At 40.2% G+C, this 19,130-nt stretch overlaps 1 protein-coding gene across 1 annotated transcript in view; it reads left to right on the top strand.

Moving 5' to 3' along the window:
• The window catches only part of ADGRL4 (adhesion G protein-coupled receptor L4), a 658,778-nt gene extending 647,606 nt beyond the window's left edge, over positions 1–11,172 (top strand). Inside the window, exons 15-16 of the mRNA XM_086954235.1 lie at positions 7,609–7,777; positions 9,446–11,172. Coding sequence (XP_086810361.1) covers positions 7,609–7,777; positions 9,446–9,508 — 232 coding nt within the window. The 3' untranslated portion in view covers positions 9,509–11,172. The remainder of the gene's footprint in view (positions 1–7,608; positions 7,778–9,445) is intronic.
• Positions 11,173–19,130: the final 7,958 nt, after the last annotated feature.

The raw sequence follows: 19,130 nt of genomic DNA, 5'->3' as shown, positions 1-19,130 counted from the left end.
TTCCAATTCAATGTAATGCCTTTTGGTCTGAAAAATGACCCTGACACTTTTCAGAGTTTGTGGACCTGGTTTTGGCTGGGATGGAAACCTTCAGTGCTGCTTACTTGGATGACATGGTTGTTTCATTAGTAGCTGGGAGGACAACCTGGTTCACCTCCAGGAAGGCCTCCGAGCTCACCAACAGACAGGACTGACTATCAATGCCAGTAAGTGACAGGGCAGGGGTCAGAGGTATACTTAGGACAGTTGGTGGGCAAGGGTAAGGAGCAGCCCCTGAGGCCAACATAAAAACTATTATGGCCTGGGTGCCCCAAGCATGTTGACAGAAGTGAGGGCCTTCCTGAGCCTCTTTGGCTACTACAGGAGGTTTGACAAGAGAGGTGGCACCATTGTTAAATATGTAAATCCGTATTTGTAAAGCGAAACTACTCACCCTTATGGGTCTCAAAGCGCTGAGGGCCTTTGTGGAAATTAAGTGAGCTATTGTCCAGAGTCACATGGTGCTGAGCTGACCTGCCACTGGGGATCGAACCATGAACCCTGTGCTCCAAAGTCAGCTGTCCTGGCCGCTGCACCACACCTCCGCTCCCTTGAATGAGCTGACTTAAAAACAAAAGCCGAGGAAGGCGATCTGGACAGAGACCTATCAAGCAGGCTTTGACTCCTCCAAACATGCCTCTGACTTTTTCAAGGAATTTATTATGCAAACTGATGCCTCAAAGCATGGCACAGAGGCAGTATTGTTGTAGGTAAATGAGGTGGGCCTAGACCAGCCCCTAGCTTTCATCAGTAGGAGGTTATTTCCCCAGGAACAGAGGTGGAGTGCTACCGAGAGAGAAGCCTTTGCTGTGGTCTGGACACTGAAGAAGCTGAGATCATACCTGTTTGGGACTCACTACCAGGTTTAGACAGATTACAGGCCCCTCAGATGGTTGAGGTGGTCCCTCTCCCTAAAGTGATTGGACTTTAGAGTGGAACACCTCCTTGGATCAAGCCACTCCAATGCTGATGGTCTCCCCATGTTATTCTGCTGTAGCTATGAGAACTCCAGGAGGTTGGGTAGGTCTCCCCAATGTCAGCTGGGGGGGACACATGTTAGACATGTCAGCCTTAGGGTGATATTCCCTCAAATGTTTTACCTTCACCCCTACTATTTTTGAAGACCACGTTGTTGCTGGCCTTAAGACTCTAGGCACTCTACCACTGCTAACCAGTGCTGAAGTGCATGTGCTCACTCTCTAAAACATGGTGACATTGACTTGTACACAATTGGCATTTTCAGTTTACTTGTAAGTCACTAGTACAGCGGCACTACCTGTGCCCAGGGCATGTAAATGAAATGCTGCTAGTGGGCCTGTAACCATGATTGTGCCATCCACTTAAGTTGCACTTTAAACATTTCTCATACCTGCTACTGCTGCCTGCGTATGCAGTTTTAAACCGCCATTTCGACGTGGCAAAATAACCCTTTTCCAGGCCCAAACCTTCTTTTTTAAAACATGAACGTCACCCCTTGGGTTGGCCCTAGATAGCCCAGATAGCAATGTGCAATGTATTTAGAAAATAGGACACATACATTTAAGTTTTCCATTTCCTGGTACTGATGAACTTTTTCTTTTTCACCACTGCAAGACCTACCTCTCCCCAAGGACAACACTGGAGTTACTGTATTACATTTAATGAGCTGTAATTTCGAAATGTGATCCGGTAACCAGTGCATGTTTGGTTTCTTTGGGATTGTAATAAAAAATACTAATTTATGGTGGAGTCAGATTTTAAATTACAATTTTGGTAATGCCACTTTTAGAAAGTTTGCATTTTTCTGCATTGCCCATTTAGTGCCTGACTCTAGGTCATATGACTGTGTGTAGCTGACAGTTGGGCTTTGTGCATTCCTCAAAGAGATCCAAACAAAATAGGGTAATTAAGTGTGCCTGGATGGGCCATCACTGGCTGGATGGGATGGAGGAGCTGGGGTAGAGCCCCACTTACACTTGAATAGGCTGTGCTCAGCCTCCACACAAAGGGCTGCATACTCCATGCAGTAAGTATGGAGCCAGGGAAGGGAAGCCCTTTAGGCTTCAAAGGCAACTCTCGCCTTCCAGATGAAGGGTATGGGGTATGAATATTGGACCTCAGATATCACCTCTTCAGTACACTTCTGGACCTGTGGATACTCTGCCAGGAAGGAGGACTGCTTTGCTGCTGAAATTACTGCCCCCTTCTGGACTTCTGACTTGCTGCCTGCTGCCCTCAGAGTGGGTGAGAAGGACGGAATTTGCATCTCTTGAACCCAGAATCTCACAATGACTCCAAGGGCTAGTTCGTTGGCCTCCTGAGCTGAACCCTCAGGGACATAACAGGCTCCCAAAAACCCTTCACCCGGACTCTACCATCTGTGAGTCTACCTTGACAAATAGTGCCACCTCAGTCCTGGATCCTTGTAAGTGGTCCTAAGATGCTTGGTCAGCCTCTGTGGACCAGCATCACCTTTGCAGTCACTTTGGAACCATTGCTGCATGACATCTTCTCAGTGCAGGCCTTTGCATCCCTTGTTGACAGCAGCCAGGGTGATGACGCTGGAGTCCACATTGCAGCCTTGCAGCTACTCAGAACTGATGCATTGCCCCAACTGCGGACCATGTCCTTGATGCTAGACTTCAAATGACAAGCCCTCCTTGATGGGATCCTTGATGATGATGCAGGACCTCACATTGCAGTCTTACCGCACATCAGAACCAATGCACTGCTTCAGGACACGGATCCTCACAACGCTCTGCAAACCATGATTTAAGGTACTATGTTCAGTGGGCCTGCCTTGGTCCCTGTAGCTGGCCCATGCTCCATCACGGTCGGTATGAACTTGTGACTTTAACCCAGTCTGATACGACCAAATATCCACAGTTGCCGGTATTTTTACTGAAATATTTAAAATCTCTGGTTCTACTAACTGGATGTAGTTTTGTTTATTTATTAAAAAATGTCTCTATTTATCAAATCTGTTGTGGGATCCGTTCCTTTTGTGGTGTGTTGAAGTGTTGCAAAAATACTTTACACATTGCCTCTAAGTTAAGGCTCACTGCTCTGTGCCAAGCTACCTGGGGGTTGAGCACAGGTTAATTTAGGATTGACTTGTGCCTCACCCGGACAAGAATTGTGGTTGCTGCTTGACCTGGGCTCACATCCCAGTCAACCAATAATTTCTTACAATAACCTTTGGTAAAAGTTAATACATTTGGTAGTTCTTTTCACAATAAGGTTTCTTAATCTTCATTTCATATGGAACAATCAAATGTGTTTGAAGTGTCAGTCATCAGGGATTTAAATGGTTGTCTAAGGCTGGCTTGGTTTTCCTGAATAGGTGCTCATGCATAACCACATGCTTATACTCCTACTTGGGAAAGGTCCAGGATACTTTGCACAAGTATGCCTTTCCAAAGAGTTCTACTCCACTCTCAGAAGGAAGGCCAGGAATCATTTGTTCTCCACAGGTGCACGTGAGCCTGTCCGTGGCCCCAGGCTTTAGTCTGCCTCAAAGTTAGGGTCCCTTTGAAGACATTGTGTACATTGGTATATCAAGAATCTGAATCCAAACATAGAGGACTGTGATTCTAGATTTCACCCTTTGACAAACATATAATTTGGGCTTGATCTGTTGCACAAAAGGCAGATCATATCACCGGAATGAAGACATAAAACTCCTAGCCAAATAATAGATACATTATCTACTAGGTTGCTTTTACTTTGAGTATAATCACAAATGTGTGGAATTGTCAACATTGTTTTTAGATTTCTTCACTGGCTCTAAGCAAAGTATCATGTCAAAATTTGGGAGAGTCTCTGAACTTTGACATCCCATTATGTACTTTCAAACATGCCTTTTTAGAAAAGTAGCATGTAAACATTTAAAGGCTTCTAACTTTGAAAAATCATTCAGGTAGTTGCTAGCACGGCTCCTTTCTCTCGTACTTACTTCTGTTTGCTTAAAGTAGACTCTGTTATTTCCCCACTGTACAGGGGTGATTTATGGGCATGTCAAGTGAAAATGTGTTACGTTATTGGCAATGCGAATAGGTGAGACGCTCTTATTAGAGATCTGACAAAAACAAAAAACAAAAAGAAGAAAACACGTGCTGCAGTGCAAAACTGTTTTAAAAGGATGACTTTCATGTCTAATGCACTGATGTAATACAACTATAACTGTGGGGTGATCGAGTTTCGTTTTCAAATGTAAAACAGCCCCACATGCTTTCCAGTGGAGGTCAAAGCATGTGACCAGCAGCCACTATAAAGAAGGCGAGACTAAAATCCTGTGGTCTGATCCAAGATGGGAGACTGAAATCCTGTGGTCTGATCAAAGATGTGACTGGCAATGTTTGAAGGCAGTGGTCCAAGGTTTCTGAGCCAAGGAAGCCAAAGACTGGATGGAAAGCCCTTAGCATATGTGTGTTATACAATGAAAGGCGTAAGCATAATTGCACATCAAACCTAACAAGTTTTATCAAAAGTAATACTTCTGGCTTTGGCCAGCTGGCTCAATTGTTATTTTTTTATGTTTTAATTGCGAGTATATGCCAAAAAAAAAAGACATTATAAAAGAAAACATGTCGCTGCCTAACTGTGCTGACCATAAGCTTGCAATAAACAAAATAAAAAAAAATATTGCATATACATTTTTTAAAACAGTACAGATGCTTCCTAACAGGTAAGTGGCTTTGAGCCAAGTGTAGAACCCTTTTTTATTTTTCATGGAGATCATAATAAGATGTAATTCTTATTGGCAGAAATAAAAGGCATTATTGACTTTGAAGTACTGTAACAAAAGGACGTAATTTAAACACAAGGGCCCACATGCATCAAGCACTTTTTCATTCGCAAACGGTGCGATTCATTAAAATCGGCCGTTTGCGAATGCAAAAGTGCTTTATGGGATGCATGAAGCAATTTTAGAATTCGTAACATGTTTGCGAATTCTAAAATTGCGGGTGCTTTTAAGAAGTCGCAGATGTGCGATTTCTTAAAAGCAATGCATCATTATTTTAAAAAGTGAAAATTCGCAAATAGGGTGCCAAATTTACCGAGTGGTTGAACCACTCGGTAAATTTGGAAAAAGTGTTTAAAATGTTGAAAATGCTTTTTTTTCAACATTCATGTTACGGACACACATGTCCTTAGGACATGTGTGTGTGCAACATGATGCGAAAAAAATACATTTCAGGGGTGCATGGGGGGGTCCTTTGGACCCCCCCCTGCACCCATGAAATTTTCTAAGTGCCACTCGCAATTTGCATTGACTCCTATGGGCCTTTTGGCCCATAGGAATCAATGGGAATTGCGCAAATTAACTTAAGAATTCGGTATTTCTTTGGGATTCGGTAAAAATTGCGATTTTTACCGAATCACAAAGAAATACCGAAAAAAATGATGCATAGCATTTTGCACTTCTTAATTTGCGATTCCTTATTTTTCGCAAATTAAGAAATGCAAAATGACACAATGATGCATGTGGGCCTAAGATGTCTAAAAATTTGAAAATAGAATTGAGAATGAAAATAATTGGCAAAGTATTGGCCAACCAGTCGTACCACTGAAGCACATTTCATGTTGGGCAGATGTGCACACATTATCAGAACCCATTCTGTCACTCACAGTGGCCCACATGCATCAAGCACTTTTTCATTCGAAAACGGTGCGATTCCATAAAATCGGCCGTTTTCGATTGCGAAAGTGCTTTTTGGGATGCATGAAGCAATTTTAGAATTCGTAACATGTTTGCGAATTCTAAAATTGCGGGTGCTTTTAAGAAGTCGCAGATGTGCGATTTCTTAAAAGCAATACATCATTATTCTAAAAAGTGAAAATTCGCAAATAGGGTGCCAAATTTACCGAGTGGTTGAACCACTCGGTAAATTTGGAAAAAGTGTTTAAAATGTTGAAAATGCTTTTTTTTCAACATTCATGTTACGGACACACATGTCCTTAGGACATGTGTGTGTGCAACATGATGCGAAAAATACATTTCAGGGGTGCATGGGGGGGTCCTTTGGACCCCCCCCTGCACCCATGAAATTTTCTAAGTGCCACTCGCAATTTGCATTGACTCCTATGGGCCTTTTGGCCCATAGGAATCAATGGGAATTGCGAAAATTAACTTAAGAATTCGGTATTTCTTTGGGATTCGGTAAAAATTGCGATTTTTACCGAATCACAAAGAAATACCGAAAAAAATGATGCATAGCATTTTGCACTTCTTAATTTGCGATTCCTTATTTTTCGCAAATTGAGAAATGCAAAATGACACAATGATGCATGTGGGCCAGTGCACGAGCGCCAGGGTCAGCCCATGTTGTATGCGGTAGTGGGCTGAAGCAAAATCTCAATGACAGTTGAAAAGACCAATGGAAGAAAAGAGCGCACCGAAAGCACCTCTGTCTATAGAACTATGTATGCATTTTTAGTTATACATTTTAAGACTGCACAACGCTGGTGCAGTAACTAACAGTGCCATTAAGAGGAATGATTGCACATTTAGGTGGTGAATAGTATTCTTTTCTCACTTTGCTTGCAGTTATAGTTTTATCATCAACCTATGCTCTTTCTCGCCTTTAAATGGAGTCACAAATAACGTGCAAAACATTTGTGCAGCAAGAACGAAAGAGTCCAACAGGGACAAATGCGTTGCCTAGTTACATGCTTCAATTTCATCGCACTGCTTTCCGTCGATCTGGCTTTTATAGGTGCGTGATTAATAGTTTTGCTACGTATTTCACTCCGCAAGCTTCCGTGCTTTAAACTGATGTACTGAATTTTACGGGGATTTGGGCCTACAAAGACCCGGTATGATGTCAGCGCGGAAAGGTACAGTTCACAATTCCCTGGCTATGAAAGGGTGGAAATATAATGAATGCATGATTTCGGCTTCAAAAACCGTTTTTTTAAATATATTTTACATTGCAGGCTACCGTGGTGTACTGTATATATCCGCATTGCGAGGTCTTTGAGCAGGAGTGGCTGCCAGCAGACATACAGCGTAATGAGGCAGCGTGTCTTGAGTGTAACCATAAGGAAAGAGTGATGGTGCCGAGAGCGAAATGCTTTCTGTAAGAGAGTGCCAATGGATTTTCACATCTCCGGGATGGAAAGTCATGAAAAATCCCAGCCGCCTTTTATGTCAAGTGCGCGCGCTGACCTCAGAGCGTATGGCACGCATTTCAAGGTCTCCTGGCAGGGAATACTTCATGCTGCGGGAGACGTGCACCGCACCCCCGAGAAAAGCGCATGCATTCGTTTCAAAATCAAATCATATGGCAATGCGCTCCACCAGGGAAAACGTATTGCTTGAAACTCCACATAGATGAATATTTCGCTGCTTCTGAGACAGTGAATGAGTGCGAGAGACGATGAAGCATCATATAGTGAAGTACAGGACGAGCAACTGACTCTCAGGTTCTGGACTCAGGCAGAAATAATCAGTATTTGTGTCCAGAAATACAAAAATGAAAAATGAAACACAGTAAAAAAAAAAATAGTAATAAAGCAAGCGGGGGTGTATGTAAGTCACTTCTTTGCAAATGTTCTACTTCTGATTTTTTCCTGCACCTCTCCCAGGTCCTGCGCTCGAGGCGCCCTAGCCCTGCTGTTCCTTCTTGGCGCTACCTGGATGTTTGGGGTCCTGCATGTTGTCAGTGGATCGGTGGTCACGGCATACCTATTCACAATCGCAAATGCCTTCCAAGGAATGTTCATCTTCATATTTCTTTGCGTTTTGTCTAAGAAAGTAAGTATAGTGTTATCATGTCTTATTTTTATATACTGTTTCAGGATAACCTTGTGTTGTGGATGTGGTGTTATTAACCATCATTTTAGTTTACATGACTTTTGGTCTGAATGTTACTGGACAAATGGTAAATGTGCATGCAAGTGCACCATTACTGTGCAGTAAATCAATTTTTGTGTTCATAATACCACACGGATTCCCGATTCCACTCACGTTGAATGCACACATTGAGCTTCTGCTCTAAGTATGTGGTAGATATATGCTTCGACCTCTGAGCGGGGTTGGGAGTGAGGAAGAGGGTGAAGAGAGCAGGTGGGGGAAGTGAAAGGTAAGTTCTGACGTAGAGTCGAGCACTGTGTGCCCCCTCATGAAAGGCCCAGGAAATGAGGTTTGAAAGTCTCATTCAGTTTCCTGATTGATTTAACAGCTGGGGTAATTAGGTGCAGGTTTCTCACACCAAGGAACGGGTGTGGATAAAACCAAATAACTTACAATCGGATGACGCAGAGTTTTGTGTGTTCGTTTCACACTGCCTGACTTGTAATCAGGGCCTACACACACATAACATTGCAATTGCAACTTAATGGGAAGGTAACATAAATGAGGGATACATATATTAAACACATCACTTAACCAGCATCAATGATCTGCCACCGCAGTAATGTAACCCTTTAAAAATCTCAGACTACACGTTCTCCCTTTCTTCTACCAAGTCACACGTGGAATATTATTTTTTGTATAAAAAATTCGTATCCAAAATTGCCAAGATTTGTTGAGTTACCAGGAATGGAACTATTCAAGCAACAAACTCTACATTGAAACCTTCATTTTTAAATTACTGTGCACTACCTTTTCAGAGGAGCTGTCGTTTTAGTTTTTTTTTTTCATTTCTACTGTTACATTTACTAAATAGCCTCCACGTATCTTTTAAGGTCACAGAGAAATTTTTGAGCCTCCACACTTTTTGAGCTAAACAGCCGCGGCTCCTCCGCTACAGCGGAGGAGTGTCGCCCCACTGCTGTTCTGCAGGGTAAATAAACAATAAAATGATAATAACTCAATGCTATTATAATTGTATTTGTTCCTGCTGTAGCAGCTTTGTGGGCTGGGCAGGGTTGCTTCACTGACAGAGGAACAAGGGGAGGAGTGGTGCGCACTCTGTAAGTGTGCATGAATGTTTGGCTGGCCTTCTTGGGCATGCCCAGTCTCCCAGTCCCCATCTGGGCGCCCACCCACGGCGCTCAAGACCATTCGCAATGCTGCATTACAGTGTTGTGATTGACTTGGGGGAGCTTGATGTTTCTTGTTCCGGCTGGAGCAGAGGGATGTCGAGGAGAGAGATGCAGTGAGTAAGTTAGTGTAATTTTCTTTGTTTTACTCCTCAAACCCCCAATCCGTGCCAGCTGCCACTGGAGCTATGAAATGTCTTTGTTTACTGCTATACTCAAAACATGCTCTATTGGCAGAACTAGTTGCTTCATAAACTTCTTTAAGCTATACTATGATAACATGTCGATAACAGTTCCTTGGATTAAATCATTACATGTATTCAAGTTCAAATGATGTGTCTGTTGTTGCATTAATAATCTGATCACCTGCATGAGCCATCAATGATAGTTTTTCGGAAAGAACACTCAAAAATAAAACTACATGTTATGTTTCTTTCAGATTCAGGAAGAATATTATAGACTCTTCAAAAATGTACCTTGCTGCTTCGGTTTCCTGAGATAAATGGCAGAAACTCATAACAGCATAACCAGACAACCAAGTTGAAAGTCCATGATCATCACTACTTTTTGTATCAGAAAACAATCAATAAGCAAAGAAAGTAATTTATCTCTTGTTCTGTTAAGTGCCTCGCAGAAAGGTGTAAGAAAATTCCCCTGCATAGCCTTTCTGCTTATATCTACTCTTCCAGTCTCTGTAGAAGAAAGGAAGTAGGCACTAAGGTGATACCAGAGAGTCATCAACTCAGTTTGTTCTTGGGTTTATTGCACAGTTTGCTTTCCATATTTTATTTATCAAAGTAATAAATTCTGTTCCAAAATCATCACTGAATGTTCTATCCACTCGTCTTTGCATCCCATGTGTACGCATAATTCCCTGGTTAGTGTTACAACAGAGAAGCCTTGCAGTGCAAATGTTTTTAAGTGACAGTGTCCGTGTATGTGACTGGCCATTCGTACTTTGCCCAAATTTAGCAAGCAAATTTACAAATATGTGTCCTACAAAATGTGACTTTACAAAATGTGCTTGTACTGAGTGATAAACTGAATTAGACTGGGTAATTAAGAAGGCACTGGCACTTTCCTCAAGATACGGCTGCACCCCCAAATGCCAATATTTCAGAAAAATGGTTATATGTATGTTTACAAACCAGACTATTTAAGAGCCTTAGCCTTTCTATCATTTGCTTTTTAGCGCACTGTCTTGAAAAAAACTTTGAATAAATGTGTGTCCCATAACTTGCAATTATGAGGGGAAGACACATTTACTTTCATGGGCTTTTAACGGTAGAGAGTAGATGCCAATGTAACTGTTCATATGAATACAAAACACTGTGTATTGTTTTAAGTCTAATTTATTTGATGGTGTATTACTTTTTTTGTTAATAACTTGTAATCATTGCTGTTCAAGGAGCTTTATTGAAGAAACAAATAACACGAGTTAGTATTTATTCCAAATGCTCTGTCAACAATTGCAACGATGCGCTATTTGACCTCATTACTTACTAAATCTATTTTCTTTCAGGCATTGCACTAAGTATCTTGCATGTGTATTGAGGTCATTTCGACACAAAACACGCCCCCATTTGTCCCAGACTTCTGTGAGAAGATAGCAGCAATTTGCTGTTTTAAAAGCGAATGCCTCCTTTCAAACTCCTAGTTCATATTTATTCTGCACAGCTTTTCCATTAGACAACTTGACAGTTAAGAGATGCACATTTCGCTGTCTTCCGCCGATGATTCGTCTTTTTTCTTCGAGTAAACACAATTATGCTAGCACAGTGCTGGGACTTGTGAGCAGCAGGGCTTTGACAAAACATTTAGACCTGGTCTCGCCTCTCCTCCACCAGTTAGCCTACAGACAAGTTTTCGAGCGAGCTCAAATTAAGGCGCCTTCCTTATACAGTAGCTCCTTACTTTATTCTCGCCTTCTAGAAAAAGTTGATTAACTCACAAAAGCATGAACGTTGCTGACTTGTGCTAATTCATCTGATTTCGTGCCTTTTCAGGCCAGATCAAGCAGTGCAGCTTTCGGTTTTACTCAAGGAGAGGTAAGGCAGAGAATCTTGCAATCATCAATAACACAAGTAAAAAAAAATAGAAATTAAAAGGAAACATAATGTATATTCAGATTAAGAAATTGAAAATAAAAAGCATTAAAAAATAAAACATTAAGCACCCGAGTCAAAAAAATACCAGTGCACATTTAAATTGATGCAGAGTGTCCAACACAAGAATATGCCAGTGTTAAAGAGCCATGTCAAATAACAAAGGTTTCCAGTGGATCAAGAAATTTGCAAATATAATGTATACACAGTAACAGATCAGGTAGCACAACGAGTGGGCGTCTACTAAACCTGGTTGACTTGCATATAACCGTATATTCAACTTTGCCTAAAGTACATCAGTATGTAAAACATAGAATGCGCTCCATTCTCAGGTGATACGTGGTGAATTGTAGTGAAACAGTGCAATGGTGTGTATAATATAAGAAAGCAGTAGAACAATCCTAGACTTTGTAGAATATGTCCTGTTTGAGTGTCTTGAACATTCCGGCCACCCAAGCACCTAATCTGTTTTTCTGTTCACACTGCCGTGAATGCAGAGGGGGTTTCGACGCAATAAAAAGTAGAGAGTCGTCATCAGGACTTTAGCAGGAATGCAGAGCTAGAGCTATTCAGATCAGGATCCTTTTCAGACGGATCTAGGGGCATCGACCAAATGGAGGTATCCTCTTTAAAGTTAATTTTCTGACAGTGAAAAGGTTTGGGACCCTGCTTAAAATCTGTGCCTCTCATTCTGTCAACACTGGAGAATCGAGTTTTTCGGTTCTAATTTTATTTGCATTAATGCTATGTTGGAGGACAGGACTGCCACTGGAATGCGGAATTTGAAATGGGCCCTACTTTGTCTTCATCTGTCTCTGGCTCCTGTTGCATATTACATAACATCCGACTGTGCACGAAGGATGCACTGGAATCTCTCCCTGCCACATCCACTGGTACTCTACTGAGTGCAGCATTTGCTTGGGGCAAATTGTTTATTTACAAGTCATTTTGCAGATAACAACTCCCTCGTATGCATTCATACGTTATTTAAGAGTTGGTGAAGGTGCATACATAATGTTGATAGCACCCATATAAGGAAAACGCATTGTTAATTGAGGTTGAATACGTTCCTTTTGATGATTTGTTTTGCTGCTGAAAGTGCAGAATGTTGGCAGCCAGTTTCGGGAGTGGCGGGAGGAGGCGAGGGATGCATAACAAGAGGGTGGAAGATATATTTGAGCGAATGATTTGAAGGTCTCCTTCTAAAACAAAGAGGGGCAAAGAGTGGAAAAAGCAGCAGTAAATGCAATTCGCCCTTCACAACATATGTGAAATACAAGAGTGCCTAAAAAATATTAATTCACTCAATACTATTAATTGCATCTTCTTAGATGCCTATTGTTTTACTAAGCAGCATTAGAAATGAAAAGGCCATGCTCGTTTCTCAGCCATTCGAGATTGGTACATGAAACAAATATTATTGCATACATTCAATAACTTTACATGAATTGAAAACAAATGACCGCTCTGAGGTCATTTATTCCAATTAAGCAGCTTACAATACCAAATGCCAAGCCTGATTTAATCTCTGAATGTGTACACTGCGGAGAATTCAACTGTGATTTAACTCAACATTTAAGTTTTGACTGAGATACAATCTGACAAGGAGATTTAATATTGCTTCATGGCATCCCATCAACACATCTTGGGAATGCTTTTAATAAGGTAATCTAGGCCCTAAGTATATTTTGTCCTGACTGCATTAAGCAGTTTACAGAAAAAGCGGCATTATGTCAAAGGAAACGTGACTGAACTAAATACCAAGATGTTTTTCTTTGCAGAAAAATCCAATTATATATATCCTAGGATATAATTTTGAAATATGTGAGGTCATAGAAAATATATTGGTCTTGTTTTTGTACAATTGCATGTATTAGAAGTCCACCATAGCAATACTTTTGACCTAGACACTTGTTTATTTAGTGGCAAATGGGTGATAACTATTTGCCTGTTGACGAGGCATAGGAAAAAAGAGAAATCCAGACGAACTGAATTCATCTACTACAACTATTGGCCATTCTTTTCAGACTATAGGTGGGTGGATAGTTAGGCAATTTTAAGTTTCTTTTTTTTCAAAAGTATGCCACCATTAGCATCTAAATTAGTTTGCTAATTTATGTAAAAACATATCGTTCCAGGGCAACAAAAGCCAAACAGAAGAAAACAATAAGAATTTCTCATTGCAATAAAATGTATTTAGTATTTAGCTGGGTGATTACAATAATTACAAAATATGGCAAGATCTAGGTGTATAAAGCTCGATAACCGGCGGTAAGGTAAACCGCAGGTCTATGCAGGACTGAGTCACGAAGACCACAAAACCTGTTCTGCAAAACAAATTCAGGAACCCAGTTTTACTACCAAATAAATAGTTCTAGTTTTAGGAGAGGTGGGCAGCCCTGTTCATGATTGAAACTGAATTACAGCATTGAATGACACTTGTTCCAAGATTCAACAATGTGTTAAAGAATTTCGGGTAAACTAGACAAAGTATTGTTGAGAGACAATCCGTTTCTCACACTAGAAAGTATGCTCCTCTCAGATTGTTAGAGAAAGTCATTTTATAAAGTTGATTGACTGCCACCAAGAAATGGAATGGAATTTCTTGGATGTATAAAATGTAACCTCTCTATAAACCTGCTCAAAATCTGAAAGAGTGTGTAGGTTGGCACGGTGTAAGTGCGGTCTTTTACTCCCCAAAGTTTTAACTGAGAATACAGATTTGTTTGCGCTCAGCTTTCCAAAGCATTAACACTTCATTAATTCAAAAAAGAATGCCAGATGTTCAAGCTAAACATACCTCCTAACTACACCCTGTTGACACACATAGTTATTGGTTATTCCAAAGTTCTGTCATTGATAACGTGGTATCACCTCAGCTAGATGCTCGGTTTTTTTAGTGGTCTCTGGTCAGGAGTCCCTCCACCCCCTAGGAGAAAGATAGAATTGACACTTCTGGGCGGTAAAGAGCAAATTGTATATTTGAGAGACAGGAAAAGTGCATCACCAGAGGTGACAGTCGACTTTTCGAGGATACTTGATACTATTGATTATTCTACCCGGCTCGACTAGAAAAACTGGCAGATTATTAGTAGGATTTATGATAAAGTGGTTTGTTAGTTGCATCACTTCTTCTATTCTACAATACCTGATCATTAGTGTCAGTAGCAGTTCCTTGGACATTCCTCCAATGATAGTGACATTTAGAGGTCCACAGAGACCTCCCTTGTCCTCATAGTTTAATTATGGCATCTCCAGATTCTTCATGAAATGCTACTGGCTAAACTTGTGATTATCCAAAATTATGTTGATCTCTTTTGAAGGATCTTCGAAAGCTTAGAAATTAGACACATGCATGGCCAGTGACCATTACCCTGTCATCATGGCCTGTACAAATGACAAGTGGCTAGATCTAAATCTTAGCAAGGCAGTGAGTATTTTGGCCTGCCCTACAAATAGACTTTTTGAAGACAACTTTAAAATATTTCCTCTCAATAAAGTAAACTGTTGACAAAGGAAGTTTTACTATTTCAGGCATATGCGGTAGATTTGGATTGGTGTAGTGCCATTCAAGCCAACCCGTACCAATTAAAAGCAGCTCCTGATACGTTATTCTCTCATTAGTGCTTGTCAGAGAAGCATAGCTGTGTCCTTGGGTGCCCACCGCACTCCATGTCATTACGGACACAGTTACCAGTCCTGAACTTTTGAGTGCCAACCTAATGCATTCTGGCTTTTATGGCCTTAATTGGCTTTCTTCTAATTGAATAAAGTGATAAACCCGATGACAGTAATTTGTAGAGGAATAATTCAGCGCTAGAAGCAGTGTCCGTGATGACATGGTCTGAGGTGACCACCCTTCTTTGTCCAGTGTGAAGGAGCTTGTCCAGTATTAGTGAAAATCAAATGCCTGCATGCTTAGAGAACCACAAGCAGAATTCTAACTTGTCATCAAGCCCACTAAAACCACAGAGACAGAAAGAGTTATGATCACTGATAGAAGAAGTTATTGAAAACATAATCTATGGTTTATTCAATACATACCTAAATAAAATAAAGATTCATTTCAGGTCTAGTCTAGTGTGGCAGAGCTTATATCTGCAGGATTTCTAGTGAGTAACCTTGTACATTACATCCATTAAGAAAAGTGTTTGACTGCAGCTCCCGAACTTCCATGTTGAAGATTGCCAAAAGGTGATCTCTTTCAAGTGATGGGCAATGTTGAAACACATGTGGAGAACCATGGAAGATAATTTGGAAAAAAACAATGGCCAGGCAAATGATTCATGTGTAGACTCATGAGATGCACATTTGAATATCATGAGAGACTGGTATGAATATGTCACTGTCACTTTTGGACACAGGACCTCCCCCTCACTGTTTCAAGAGAGTGGAATACATTTCTGCTGGACATTTCCTCACTCTCCTTCCCATTCACTTTCGCAATATTTTTAAGACTTTTCTTTGTTGTCAACTTTAGCAAATACATACACCTAGGTTGCAATCAGTTAGTATAATTTGTGTTATCCTTTAGAGTACTAACAACCTCCTGTGTAAGTGCTCTTTATAAATAACAAATAACATAGCTGCATTTCTAGACAGACCTCTGCCATTACAATAGCAACAAAATTGAATCATAGAGCTAAGAGCGATGCATCTTTTATGAGGGAACAACATAGCAATAACTCGGTCAGTAAGCTGACCATTTCTTCGATCAAGATCTCCTTTTGATTTACAAATGTACTTTAAAAAAACCTTTGATGTCTCTGGCCAGTGTCTGCTTTGCTTTCATAAGCAAGTTTTAATAAGTACTTCTGTACCTTTTTATGCAATTTGTGTTATCAGTTTGAGAAAAGCGGAGAGGGAGTTTTTCTATAATTTAACCAAATGAGTGAACCCCACAGCATGTTTTTTACTCACTGGAAACGAAAAAGGAGATTTTGATAATGCTATTTGTTGAACAGGGTTTCTATTGCATGACACCATCTACGAATCATGAACAGGCACACTTAGTTTTGCATCTTTTTTCTAATTAATTTAATATAGAAAAACTACGCCATAGTTTCCATGTAAAAAGGATAGGACGTTCAGTTCTTTTACTTGAGTATTAATTTAAACAATCATTCTCTATAAACATCATTACATATGGAGTGTCCTCCTCATTTGGCTCCTGATCTGTCACTAACTAGTAAAAACATGTATTTATAAAGTTAACAAGTGATGTGAAATACATTATTTCAATCATACCGATGAGCACAACAAAATGGCATAGGCTTCAATGAAAGTGTTGCAAGATATTCCTGTTCTTTTTATGACTCATGCAAAATATTAAGCCAATACCATACATCTAGTGCTAATATAAAGGGTACTTTCTCCTCGACATATATATGCAATATGATGAATAATTTATTGATCCAAATACTCCATGGTTTAGAATCGTACTTCAATGGGCAAAAAAGGTAGTAGGTGTCAGGTGAGAATGGATCCTTCAGTGCATAGTTATCAATGCATCACACGCATTAACCGCATCACTGCTGCGGTGATTTTTGCGCTGTGCGGCTTTTTTCGCAAAACCGCGTTACATGACAAGCTCAGCTCGTCATCAGCACACGCCACCCGTGGCGGATGACCAGCTGAGCTCGTCATCAGCATCGAAGGGGTTAAAATGCAAGATTGATTGCTAAACCACAAATTGAAAAGTAAAAGAATCACAGCTGACAAACATAAGAATCAAACATGGTAGAATTTGCAATCAATCCTTTAAAAAATAATAAGACGATATCAAGTATTTAAATCATTAAGAAAAGCCACAACCTCTTGAACTATTTTTCTTCTTTCTGCACCTCCTTAAAACGTTACAATGATATATAGATTTTTTCAAATGGGAAACATTTAAGTATTTATTGCTATATTAGTTCACGTTCTTAACATCCCCACCACCCAGTAGACACAAGCTACAATTAGCATATTTTGGTTCTTTCTTTCTTGGGTCAAATATTGAAATTCCCACTAAGATGTTCTTTTTGCATGACTGGAATTTATGTTTGTTATCTAAATGGGAGATTTTTAGTTGTGAATTCTGTCCAGTTGTGAATGAGTGGAATTTAGAAAATCAGCCTGACTGTTCAGTGGTCTTTGACATCATACAATTGCACTTTATCCTGGATAGCTGGTATCATAACTTGAGTATTTCTTTGACAATCGCAGTCTTTCCAGTGGTGCAACAAGGACATTACCATTCTGCTGCTTGGCCATCATTGCTTGCAGTTGCCCTCATAAAACTATTGTGAAACTTTATTATATTGCCGTTTTGTATATTGAAAATGCTTTTTTTAGATTCTGTGTATCCGTCGTTCTCTGAAGGCACCTTTCATATTAATAGTTAGATGCATTTAGATAGTGGCCTTACACGCCTTTTAGCAATATTGTCATACATAATAAACAGATGAAACTCACCCGTGTTTTGCGTGATCTCCTTTCATAATTTTTTCACAGCACTGGCTTTTATAATTTTTTAAAATGAGTGGCTGATTAGCATTCAACTATAAATAATTTTGATGTAAGCACTTGGAACAAACCTACACTAATATCACCATCCCAGATTAGTATATGTTCAATAAGTATATTAGTTTCAGGCGTTTCTTTCATGTGTTAAAATGATTCACTGTAGCACACTGTTTTAAGTTATTCACTGATAAGAAATTGATGATTGAGATTAAAAACAAATTTTGTGTGTGAAGGATTTCACTATTCTATTTCAAGGGAAGTCAATCATACATTGGTGCAAAGGAGGAGGATATGATGAAAGACACATTGGGGGTCTATTCACAGACTGCATTTTGTAGTACATTTATTGGTGCCATGATGGAGTTAGCACTTTTTGCAGGGTCTCGGCCAGATATTTTTGCCTTCACACCTTCTTCTTTGCTGAATTTGTTTTTGTTGGCTTTAGAACTCTGTGCACTTTACCATTGTTTACCAGTGCCAAGGTACTTGTAATCACTCTCTAAAACATGGTGTGATTGGCTTACACCTGATTGGCATGTTTCATTTACTTGGAAGTCCCTAGTAAATAGGTACTACATGTACCAATGACCTGTAAATTAAATGCTACTAGTGGGCCTGAAGCACTCATTGTGCATCCCACTAAAGTAGTATTTTAAAACATGTCTGAGGCCTGCCACTGCAGCCTGTAGTGCAGTTTTCAACTACCAATTTTACTTGGCAAAGTAAACCTTTGTGTCAACCTAAGCCTTCATTTTTAATAATTTTAAGCCATGACTATGGTCAGCCATATTAGCTCTTAGGGCAGAGTGCATGGAATATAAAAAGTTGTACATGTGTCCTTAAGTTTTATTTGTCATGGCAGGCAAAAACTAATGTTTTTGTTTCACTATGGTAAAGCTTATCTGTCACATTGACTAACACAGGGATATATTATTACATTTAATAAATGCCAACTGTAGATTGGAGCCGATACGGATACAATGTTTTGACTCAAATGGATTGTAATTTAAAATCCTCTTTAATGGTATGGTCTGATTTTATATAAAGAATCTGCAAATGCCTAACCATTGTGACTCCTGCCAGTTGCCATGGTCACATGACTGTGAATGGCTCTGCTGTTGGGGGTTGGTATTCCTCCCAGACAGTGACAAGAAGGAGATTATATGTGGCCAGGATGGCTGTGGGCGGAGTTGTGACCTGCTCCACTTACACTTCAAAGGGCTTGCCTCCAGCACACGCAAAGGAATTTGACACCAGCATTTGTCATCCCGAACAGTATGGAGCCTTGACAGGGGAAGGGAAGAACTTTTGAGACCCAGATGTGGTGAAGGGCAGGATCCCCCCACACATAAAGGCTGGCAGCAGGTATAAATATTGGACGCTTTAAAGCACTCACTAGAACACTCCTAAACCTTTAGAAGTTACAGAAGAAGGACTGTCCTTCTGCTAGAAGACTGCCCTGCTGCTTAAGGATAGCCTTGCTCTGAGTAGGAAGACTGCTTACCTTCAGCC

Source organism: Lissotriton vulgaris, chromosome 1_1 (assembly GCF_964263255.1).
Source record: "Lissotriton vulgaris chromosome 1_1, aLisVul1.2, whole genome shotgun sequence".
NCBI lineage: Eukaryota > Metazoa > Chordata > Amphibia > Caudata > Salamandridae > Lissotriton > Lissotriton vulgaris.
The sequence above is the reverse complement of the archived record's forward strand: the minus strand, read 5'-3'. Positions and strand labels throughout refer to the sequence as shown.